At 37.8% G+C, this 12,534-nt stretch overlaps 1 protein-coding gene across 6 annotated transcripts in view; it reads right to left on the reverse strand.

The window, feature by feature from the left end:
* LOC134752154 (LIM domain-binding protein 2) overlaps nt 1-12,534 on the reverse strand; it is an 82,823-nt gene that overhangs the window by 23,490 nt on the left and 46,799 nt on the right. The window contains exons 1-2 of one of the 6 annotated variants that reach the window (XM_063687755.1): nt 10,353-10,434; nt 8,197-8,551 (exon numbers count right to left, since the gene is read on the reverse strand). The exons of 1 other annotated variant lie outside the window; for it this stretch is intronic. In XM_063687755.1, coding sequence (XP_063543825.1) covers nt 8,197-8,327 — 131 coding nt within the window. In that variant the 5' untranslated portion in view covers nt 8,328-8,551; nt 10,353-10,434. Of the gene's footprint in view, nt 1-8,196; nt 8,552-9,275; nt 9,703-9,861; nt 10,095-10,179; nt 10,333-10,352; nt 10,435-12,534 lie in introns of those variants that run through there. 4 more of the 6 variants (XM_063687757.1, XM_063687756.1, XM_063687758.1 and 1 more) reach the window with 4 other exon arrangements.

The raw sequence follows: 12,534 nt of genomic DNA on the forward strand, positions 1-12,534 counted from the left end.
TTACCCTTTGGGTACGGAACCCTAAAAACTAAAGTTACTACTACCAATCTTTCCGATAAGTACCAGGATCACATGAATCAAAGGAGCTAAGGAACCCTAAAAATGATGAATCACACAATCACGGGACTATTTCTCTGACTGTGGATATCTGCCCGATTTTAATTAAATCATTTTTTCATTAAAGACGTCCACATTTTTAAAAGCCAAGGAAGCCATAGCTATGATTATACTATTGCTTATTCTGTTCTTCAAGCTTGTGGTCTTCATTTGATTTGTTTTGGAAAGACATATAATATAACTAATATAAGTGAAGACGGTCGAGTGGCTTCACATATTTCCACAGACAACCTACTCTGGAGCTAATTAGATAATATAACACACTGATTTAAACTTTCACGATTTTTACTCATTATTATTCACAACGACGGGACTAAGTTTTAAAACTCGGAAAAATAAAAACTAAATTAATAAGTAAATCGGAGTCGGAGGTAAATTTAAGACTTATTTTACGCTAATTAGGTTTTTATTAAAATGTAGGTATGTAGAGTCACCTCCGTGATTGCTGAGCCATTTTGGGTTCCAGCTAAATTGGACATTCCATATAGCGTAAGTATTGAGCAACCAATTTGGGTTCCAGCTAAATTGGACATTCCATATAGCGTAAGTATTGAGCAACCAATTTGGGTTCCAGCTAAATTGGACATTCCATAGCGTAAGTATTGAGCAACCAATTTGGGTTCCAGCAAAATTGGACATTCCATAGCGTAAGTATTGAGCAACTAATATGGGTTCCAGCAAAATTGGATATTTCATAGCGTAAGTATTGAACAACTAATTTGGGTTCCAGCTAAATTGGACATTCAATACCGTAAGTATTTTACAACCAATTTAACTAGGACCCAATAGCTCAACAATCACGGGGCGTGACTGTATCAATAACGAAATATTCTAAAATAACTTAACTTTGCTACCCGTACCTAACTTCGCCTGATATTTTTTAGGGTTCTGTACCCAAAGGGTAAAAACGGGACCCTATTACTAAGACTTCGCTGTCTGTTTGTCTGTCCGTTTGTCACCAGGCCATGAACCGTGATAGCTAGACAGTTGAAATTTTCACAGATGATGTATTTCTGTTGCCGCTATAACAACAAATACTAAAAATAGAATAAAATAAATATTTAAGGTTGCTCCCATACATCAAACGTGATTTTTTTGCCGTTTTTTAATGGCACGGAACCCTTCGTGCGCGAGTCCGACTCGCACTTGGCCGGTATTTTTAGTATGTTCCATGCAATGACCAAATCGCAAAACCTCTTAATTTACGAATTTATCGAAAAAAAAGTGTTTGGTTAGAGTTTGGTTTGGTTAACATCTAATTGGCAATTTGGCAAACGAAATAAGTAACATATTCACGCACTTTTAGCTTTTTTTACTTCGTGAGGTCATAACTATTTTGTGATATCTTATTATTTATTAAAGGTACTATCTATAGGTAAGGTTTTAAGTAATAGGATTAAGTTGTAAGATTTAAATAATAAGGTTAAATCTAATCTTGATAATAGTTATCTCCGCTATGGTTTATTTTTACATACATTTAAATCCAATGCTTCTAAATTGGGAACGCCAGTTTTAAAGATAGTAGCCCAAGGTTAGGCATAATCTAAATAAGCCCATGTATCTAGAAGACCAGTATCTAGAATTAATATGGGGCATTTTCTATGAAAAGGGACCTTATTGTCGATGGCGCTTACGCCCACAGCGTCGCGCGGCATTGTATTTACATAGGAGCATCGTTTATAATGGCGTAAGCGCCATCGACAATAAGGTCCCTTTTTATAGAAAATACCACATATAATTTCGGATTTAAAGACAAAAAGAAAAATCTAAATCGAAAAAAGTAATTTGCAGCATTGCTGCAGCAAATGTCAAATCAATGGTCGTCCTGGATGCTAGACAATAGGGTATTCTCGTACTAGTCAAATCAGTTTCTTTTTAGGGTTCCGTACCCAAAGGGTAAAAACGGGACCCTATTACTAAGACTCCGCTGTCCGTCTGACCGTCTGTCTGTCTGTCACCAGGCTGTATCTCATGAACCGTGATAGCTAGACACTTGAAATTTTCACAGATGATGTATTTCTGTTGCCGCTATAACAAAAAATACTAAAAACAGAATAAAATAAATATTTAAGTGGGGCTCCCATACAACTAACGTGATTTTTTTTGCTGTTTTTTTGCGCAATGGTACGGAACCCTTCGTGCGCGAGTCCGACTCGCACTTGGCCGGTTTTTTATTTATTTAGAACTGTCAAAACGATTTGCTAATATGGAATTTATATGAAACATTACATAATGACGTCACGGTCAACTGACCTACTTTTTATACTTCAATCCGATTGATTAAATATAATAACTGCTATCTATAATTTTCTAATAATTATCTGGTGCTTTATTTCATGCATGGTGTGAAATAATTTATTTTAAAAACAGTGTAATACCCTATTCGAACAGAAATACTGCAGCAGTAACGCTGGTGCAGTCTGAATCCGAATGTCACCTTTATTAATGTAAGTACCGTACGGAATCAGACTTCATTAGCATTACTGCTGCAGTATTGAGCATTGAGCGAGACATTACTGCAGCAGTATTGAGCATTGAGCGAGACATTACTGCTGCAGTATTGAGCATTGAGGGAGACATTACTGCAGGAGTATTGAGCATTGGGCGAGACATTACTGCAGCAGTATTGAGCGAGAAATTACTGCCGCAAATGTTAAAACTCCGGGCAGCAACATCGATTTGGAACTTTGCGGCAATAATGCAGTTGGCAGTGAAGTCGCGCTGCAATACTGCTGCAGTAATGCAGTTGACTGCGTTGCTACAGTAAACATCAAAAAGGTATAAACTGAAATAGATATCATACACTATCAAAAAGGTAATTTTATTTAAAAAAATGTTCGATTTGATATTTGCGGCAGTAATGCCGCAACGCCGCCGCGGCTGCAATGCTGCAAATTAACCAGCACGCTAATGCAGTCTCAACTGGAATGCGACCTTTAGGTTGCATCAAAGATTTATATAACTCCGTATTAGATGGATACATCAAGAAAATTTGATTTTCGAACAGATGGCGCCACCACTTTTACTCTCGGATAGATGGCGGGACTCAACCTATCTGTATGCCAAATTTCATCTAAATCGATTCAGCGGTTTAAGCGTGAAGAGGGATCACACAGACAGACAGACAGACAGACAGACTTTCGTATTTATATTATTATAGTATGGATTTTAACGCATATCAGTGAAAGAACATGGGTCAAAATCATATAAAAATAATAAATGCGATCATTTATCCATATATGAATACATTTTATGGTATTTTTAATCATATTCATTTTTAGTTTTAATCGTGTGTCGATAGATGGCAGTGAATTTACTGTGGCTACAAAATTTACTATGACAGTACTCTATCCTATATATCCTCTTTGGGCTGCATAGACTGTTGCTACGTCAATAAAGACAAGCGCTAAAACGAGGTTAAGTCAGCTGACGGAGTGACCTGCTTAATACTGCCAAAGACTAATAAACATTGAAGACCGATAACTCTATAAACCGGAATCACCGGATGCACATACAATCGTATAGTACAGATGTAGTGCATAATTGTTTTCCATCGTATTATCTCGCAAACGTTCGTATTTGTCGTCAAGACACGTTCGTATAATGTAAAACTAACTTTATCGCTCGCACCAAAGATAGATATAACTCCGTAATGGATACAGTCTAAGGAAAAAAGTGCCTCGAAAATCAAGAAAATTTGATTCTCGATCAGAGGGCGCTACTAGCTTTGGCCTACTGTCGTATAGATGGCGTTGACGGTTTCGTTTGTTATTTAACAATTTTAACGCATATCAGTGAAAGAACATGGGTCAAAATCATAAAAATAATTAATGCAAATAAAAAAAATCATTTATCCATATTTAAATACATTTTATCGTATTTTTATAAATCTTCATTATTAGTTTTAAGGTGTGTCGATAGATGGCAGTGAATTTACAGTGGTTACAAAATCTACTATGACAGTACCGCTCTATCTTATTATATCCTCTTTGCTCGCACTAATATGCCAGTAGGAGCGAGATGCATAGAAAGTTACGGAGACGCTGGCGAATATTTCATTGTACAAACTCGTGGTTGGTGAAGGATACATCAGCTGTGTTCTGACTGACGGAACAAAATAACAAGAAAAAACTAAACACTACAAAAGTACCGGAACACAATAGAAATGTATAAAAACAGGAACAGGACAAGTGCGAGTCGGACTCGCCCACCGAGGGTTCCATACTTTTTAGTATTTTGTTGTTATAACGGCAATAGAAATACATCATCTGTGAAAATTTCAACTGTCTAGCTATCACGGTTCATAAGATACAGCCTGGTGACAGACAGACGGACAGACAGACAGACAGACAGACGGACAGACGGACATAGGAGTCTTAGTAATAGGATCCCGTTTTTACCCTTTGGGTACGGAAGCCTAAAAAGCAGGAAATGTAAATAGCGTAGTTACGCGGAAACAGAGTACCAGGAACACATAATTAGAAAGAATTTAACCTGAAAATCGACTTTCCTTGTGACATGCTTAATGTGTTCAAAAATAGCTCTTGTTGACTAAAAGGTTTGCTTCGATAGAAAGTCAAATGCAAGTAGTATTCATTTATAAGTAGATGGACATTTGACATATCCCTATTTTATATCTAGTTCCCAATCTGCCCAATCCAATAGGGCATATTACTGCAATGTTTTGCCACCAGAGTGCAGGACTAGCCTTTTTAGTAAACCATAGAGTAACTTATACATACTGTACCTTTAACAGGTTTTTGACAAGTTTTCAGAGATAATAAAATATGACATTTATGCATCAAGGCGGTTTGCTTACAGAGGATCTACCGGGAAACGCGAATCCGAAAATTCGCTATCTGCCTCTTTATCGCTCGAATATGCAAGCGTGACAGAGATGTTAGATAAAGAAATTTTCTTGTTTCACAATAGACCCTTAGATTGTGGTAGGTGGCAGTGGCGCCCCCTACGCAGTTTCACGTAATATTCCCTAGTACAAAACCTAACAGTACTGCTATGGTAAAAACACCCGTCACAATTAAGTACTTAGAATTTTAAAAATAGGATAATAAAATAAATTATAAAAAATATATAAATAGTGTCAAATAACAGATGAGTTTAGCATTTCCTCATTCCGGATCTACAGCCTAGTTCAGACTACGTTAGTAATTAGTCGAGTGGCGAGCATTTTAGTTAACTAAAAACGGTCATATTTTAGTTAACTAAAATCGGTCAACTGACAAAAATCGTTCGTACACTACAGTGAGTGAGTTACAAGTGAGCAGAAAATGAAAGGCTGGTTCGGACTACGTTAATTTAGTCAAGTGGCGAGTATTTTAGGTGACGAGTAGATTAGTAAGTGGTGGGGGTAGCTCACGCCAGAAAAAATAGAATAAAATGGATCCACTCGATTAATTCACTGACTAAGCTACTTAAGGCGGTTCCCTGTGCCAGAAGGCGAAAAATCTCCTTATATGATCCTGTTTTTCTAAGAGGCGTTGATATTCGTAGACGTGAAAAAAATATATGTAGTTCTTGACTATATTATCTTTAATATCATAGCTTCCGATACACGAATTATGACACTTCGCTCGATACAATTAATTCCCAAAGTAACCTCTAACTCGGACTTTTAATCCAACTTTACTCGGTTATTTATTATGTGATACTATAAACAAAAAAAGAAGAAAAAACACTCTTAACTTAAATAGTAATTTCATAGCTTTCGAATTTTGATATTGTAGGGTAACGTTTTTAAAATAAATAAAAATCGACAAAATACAATCAAAATTGACACTTGGCGCACATGATCTTTCCCGTTCTTTCTTGCGAAATGTGACAGAGACAGCGGCAAACCGATGGAACGGCCTTAACTAAATTTTTGGTGTTCGGACACGTAATACTCGCCAAGTCGCCACTAGACTAAATTACTAACGTAGTCCGAACTAGACTTTAAGGACCCTCCACACTCGTGCGCGAATCGCGGCTTTGCGCCGCGTAGTCTGGAGCGGGCTTTAGACCATTTCCAGTTCCAAATTATGACAGTGAATAGTGATGGAAACGTGTTAGAGTTACCGGTTTTTAAAAATCCTTTTTTAATCAATAAAATTGAATTAAATTTATAAAGTAGGTAAAACTGGAATAAGTGTGATTTAGATTCATTAATTTCATAATATTAAATAACATTATAAATTATTTTAAGCTAATCTATACGAATTTATATTATGATCGTCAACTATTATATACAAATGTCAATACAGATAAAAATCATTATCAAATATCAATAGCAAAATAAATTCATCACAAAGTCAAATAAATATTGGGAAATAAATATACAATGTCAAATAATAGCATGGTTACGAAAAAGATGTCAATATGGCTACCTAGGTATCTCGTAATGGTCGATGGTTGTAATATGACGACCGGTTTGGCCTAGTGGGTAGTGATCCTGCCTGAGAAGCCGATGGTCCTGGGTTCGAATCCCGGTAAGGGCATTTATTTGTGTGATGAGCACAAATATTTTGTTCCTGAGTCATGGGTGTTTCCTATGTATTTAAGTATGTATATCGTCGCCTAGCACCCATAGTACAAGCTTTGCTTAGTTTGGGGCTAGGTTGATCTGTGTAAGATATCCTCTAATATTTAATTACTTATTTTATTTTAATATAAGGAATTATTATCATTCTAGCGGCGTCACGATACAATTTCACTGAAGTCACCAAAGCGAGCCATATTTTACCAGAAGAGGTTGAAATGGCATAAAATGGTGTTTATTTTCCTAAACTCAAATAGTTGGCGTTGGTCATACCAACTATTTGGTATAGAAATATTTGAAACGGGTCACTCAGGGAATCGAAACATATATGCTGAGCGACATCCGATCTAAATTACGTGAGTGACTCGTTTAAATTCTTCATTGTCTAAGGCTGGCCGCAGACGAACGGAATTTTCATTCGGTTTCCGTACGAAATGGCAGGTGTGAACGGGACGTAGCTATACACATTCATAGCGCTGTCTCGCTTGCACCTGTCATTCCGTACGGAAACCGAATGAAAATTCCGTGCGTCTGTGCCCAGGGTAAGTTTGTAATGTCTGTAGGAGTTTTTATATCACAGATACTAAAAAGGCGCCCTGAGGTTTTTTATTAAGTTTCATGCCTGCGTTGAGCAAACCCGGTGAGTACCAGTGGAACCTATTTCAACTGTTACAAAGTGGTCGATTGCCCCAATTTGTCCAACTTATCTGCCTTTTTTTTTTAAATGGCACAAAACTAGGATTGAGTATTAGAACTATCACTGGTATGTGGGATATAAAACTACTAATTACTGCCCGCGACTTCGTCTGCGTACTTGAATTAGTACTTTTTTGTCCCTATTGGCGAGGCCACACTTTGTATAACTTTTATTTATAGGAATTAGACGTTTCCGGTGACACCTCCACTTTGTCATTTTATGTTGTGATATAAAAACTCCTACAGACATTACAAACTTACCCTGGGCACAGACGCACGGAATTTTCATTCGGTTTCCGTACGAAATGACAGGTGTGAACGGGACGTAGCTATACACATTCATAGCGCTGTCTCGCTTGCATCTGTCATTCCGTACGGAAACCGAATGAAAATTCCGTGCGTCTGTGCCCAGGGTAAGTTTGTAATGTCTGTAGGAGTTTTTATATCACAGATACTAAAAATGACAGTTCGATTGCACCAATTTGTCCAACATCTTTTTTTTTTCAAAAATGGCACAAAACTAGGATTGAGTATTAGAACTATCACTGGTATGTGGGATATAAAACTACTAATTAAGTAATTACTGCCCGCGACTTCGTCTGCGTATTAGAATTAGTACTTTTTTGTTCCTATTGGCGCTGTCACACTTTGACACTATATAACTTTTATTCATAGGAATTAGACGTTTCCGGTGACACCTCCACTTTGTCACTTTATATGTTATAATTCCATAGTAATCTGTGGTTTATTATTATTTTGGGACCTCCACAACGTACCGGTTTATTGCGTGAATGACTTCTGAATTGCGTTAGTGGCCTTTGAATTGCATGAGTGAGATGTACTCGTACCTGTAATAAGGGTCCGGCACGGGATGGTAAATCGGCGGCGCATACTCATGGTACTGCAGCGGGTGCGGCGAGAGGTGGTGGTACTCGCGGTACTCGCCCTCGCCGCCGAGCGAGCCCAGCGCCACCGGCATGTAGGCCACTTTGTCAACTTGTCGCCATCTTTCTTAACGCACTTCACTTTGAATTTAGAACTATAGAGACGGAACTGTTTTTTGATTACCGGTTTTTCGTTTTTTATTTTTATTTAATTAAAATTAATAAATAAACGTGTAAATAAATATCTTTCTTAATAAATAACTTTGGGCACTTTGGTTTGTTAATCACTAATTCACTAAGCTTCACGTCATGTCACAATCTGCAAAACAGGTGGAATTACGCCTGACGCTTACTGGCGACTGATAAAAAGCATTTCGAATTTTTCGCGCCGGGAAGTGCCAGTGTAGCGTGAAGAACGTCACAAGTTCCTTATGTACTTAGCCGTGATACACGATTGTGGTCTGTAGCGCGCGGGAATAGGGGCGATAAGCTTGTAGATACTAGTCGCGAGCGGCGGCGGGCTGGCAACGTCGCTCGTCAGCTGGCCGCACTAGAAACGAGGAGCGTTCGGAAAGGTCAACATCGGTTACTATTTTTTTTATTACACGAGCTATTTTTGTAAAATTGTTTGTTTTTACTATCACCCACATATGGATACATATTCTAAATACAAATCCATTAAGCATGTCTTTAGGCACGAAACCGCCAATAAAAAAAAAATTGAAATGTCTAACTAAAGTAAAAGTAATTAAATCAATTTCCGTAAAAAAATAAAATTATAAACTATCATTAGTCAGACTGTTAAGTGAGCCGTCATCACGCGCCGTTCGAAAAGTAATTATCGCAATATGCATAATGTATTATTCAAAAAATAATAAAAAGGCTATTGTTTTCACCGCGGTAAGGCCTCCGAACGCACGCGACGTTGCCGCTCGGGGCGTTCGCGCCATACTTTTTACTGTTTCTTAGCACATAGAACGCTCATTACGCTGGCACGCACACACTGGCAACGACGCTGATATTGTTATATCCGTTGTACATACGCTCTACATAGTGCAAGATGTACATACATTCCGCGAGCTACGGCCGTAGATTATGTAGGTAAGCTACGACGCCACGCGGTATACAAATCAAACAGTACGTCTATAAATAACAGACGAGACGTGTCCATGAAAATTTCTTGCCTCAATTTGTCTGCAATGAATTTCAGTTCTAATATTTCATTCATTTCATTTAAACGTTAGATGACAAGCTGTCTGACTACGTCATAATGACGTGCGAATGTGAACGCGTCATCGCGAGGATCAATTAATAAAAAAAGGAATTTGTGGAGCGGCAATTATTTCGTCATATTATCTTGTTAGTATTGTAGTCAATTAACCATAACAAGCGGTAATTATGAATTAAGGAGTTGCAAAAAGCCGACGATATAATTAGTGATTTCAAAAACCGGTAATTTTAGTCGCGAAAAAAATCGAATGTAGTTAATGCATATTGAAATACATAATGAATTTAAAAAAAGTTAACAATGAATGAGAATAAACAAGGACAGATTGAGATAAGACTATTGACATAAAGTCCGACGGCCCTGAGTTACGCGAAGCACGAACACAAGTAAATAAACCGCACTATTGTTGTTACTATCATTGTAGAAATTATCCCACAGTTCACGGGCCGAGCGCTATCACAGATACATTGATAACCGGACGATAAAACACTACGAAAACCACCCAGATAAATGATAAGGCCGTAAAACTATTTTAGACAATACACTCGCGCAAAAAATCGGCGAGAAACCGCGGACGTGTTAACGTTCCGTCAGTCAGCGCGGAATGTGTGTCACGCCGGCGTGTCAATGACTTGCAGCAGCACGTAAACAGCCGCACGTGCGTCACCGGGCCCGTACCGGAGTCCGGGCCTCCGGCGCCGGACCTGGAACTTGTGTACATAACGTCCGCTGCACCGCACGCCCGCCGCGGAATAACCACGTAAAGATATCGGTTATACGGCAAATCGATTGGAAAAAATCACGCGTCCGCTCACGCCTATCGACAGCTCGATCATCGACCGAATTTTGAAACTGCAGTGTAAATAGTTTGAAAAGAGAACGCTAGAGTTACCGGCGCGGCGGCGCGTATACTGCGCCTATGTAATTCAATACATAAGAGAAGTGTGCCGCGCTGTGACGGACAAGTGACGAACTGTCAGCCGATCGGCGCGCCTCGGGCGCGCTCGGGCGGGCTCGCCGCGGCAAGTTCGGATATGTTACCCGATTAGATTATGTCATGATTTATAGAAAACCGGTTGTTGTCGCAGGTCAATCACTTCACAAGCCACAATAGACGAAAATCTAGTTTGACTGGCCAAGTGGCTTCTGAGTCTGGTGTTGGCCATTAAAGCGCAATAAATCTAAGCTGGTTGCTCATATTTTATGCGAGCTGCACTAATAACTTACGTTAACTTGCTACTAAATAAAATACATTAAAAATGTTATCTCACAGCTTACAGCGGTTGATATTTATGTTTATGTTTTTACAAGTATATGATTTGCTAATTTATGGTTGCCTTTCTGAAGGCGGAGATGAGAGCCCATGAGGGAATCTACCAATAGCATTGGTTGTAATCAGTTGGGCATTATTCGAATAAGTTTTCATATAGACAATTATTCGAAAAACGAAAAAACAATTATTTGTGGTGAGATTATTTGCAAATAAATCATTCGTTTAGTTTTTCGAATAATAAATGAATTATTCGTTATTTAATTCGAATAAATTTCACGAATGATTATTTTAATACACTGAGATGGCAAATTTGAATAGATATTAGATAAGCAACTCCAACGTATTTTAGTTATGGCCAAGGAAAATTTAGGGAAAGACCCCAACTGACCGTCGCCATTCATGAGGTGGGGTACAAATGGGAATAATTTATATGTAGCCGCTACTCCCATCTGTTCAAGGCGGGGACAAATGGGAACACATCCAATATTGGTGTTCCCATTTGTCCCCACCCCAATGAGGTGGTGGGGACAAATGGGAATGGGAATTGGGATAATTGCAAAAGATTTTTATGCAGCGCCTTCTCCCATTCGGGGACAAATGGGAATACACCCATTATTGGTGTATTTCCAGTTATTCCCGCCCCACGTGACCGCCGCCATACATGAGGCGTATTCCTAATTTCCCAGTTCCTACACATCAAATCAACCAACCACCAGATAAACCGATTGAAAACATTTTTTTACTATTGGGATATAAAACAGCTAAATAGTTATTTTGTAAGCTAACTATTCGACAATATTATTCGCAAATAATTTATACGTGGCTATTTTATTCTCAAATAAATTATTCGCGATTGAATTGAACACGAATGATCATTATTCATTATTCCTCATTCGCGAATGATTTGGTTATTCTCATTCGTTATTCGTCATTCGAATTAATTCTGCCCATCTCTGGTTGTAAATTGTAATCCAGCGGAGCGGAGAAGAGATGTGGGTTTTATTAACCGAAGCGTCAGCGAAGTTTTAACTTGGGCAAAATGTTTTCGTGCAATTCTAAACAGATCCTAGTGAAATTTTGTGATCTGATTCTATGACTAAATAGAATTTTTGCTGTCGATCCAGTTTTTGGAATTTTATCAAAATGTGAATTGGCATAAAGCAAAAGCCCAAATAGGGTTTATGGCGCTTTGTGAGACCATTGTGAGCTCACTGTGATAATGACTCAATGAACGAGAGTTAGACCAAGTAAAGTCTGCAACGATTTTGATATTACACGCAACGCAGTGCAAGTGTTTTTATACGTCATAATTTTATAGAAGTTTGACGTTTAAAATAACACTTGTGCGCTATCAAAATCGTTGCAGACTTATCTTTGTCTAAATATTTTTTACTTTTACATTTTCTAATTTTGTCGCGAGGTCTACAGCTCACAGAGCCACTAGTTTAATTCGTATTCGTAATCGTTTATTGCAGACAAATAGTCCATATTATGTACCTACACAACAATTTACAAGTAGAATTAAAAATAATTAAAAATAATCAATCACAAAATTCATAAACCAAGTCAAATAAACGAACAATTAAATCATAAAAAATTAAATAAAAATAAAAATTAAAAAGATTAAAATTCAAAAATTCCAAATCAACACATTTAAACATTACAAATTTAAAATGATTATATATGTATATGCATTTGCATTATATGATCTTTTATACGAATAAATATAATATGGAGTCAAGTTATATTAATGATTGGTTGATTCCCTTACGTCTCTTCAATCTTCGCCTCAGTGGAAAAG

This window comes from Cydia strobilella, chromosome 24 (genome assembly GCF_947568885.1).
Source record: "Cydia strobilella chromosome 24, ilCydStro3.1, whole genome shotgun sequence".
Taxonomy (NCBI): domain Eukaryota; kingdom Metazoa; phylum Arthropoda; class Insecta; order Lepidoptera; family Tortricidae; genus Cydia; species Cydia strobilella.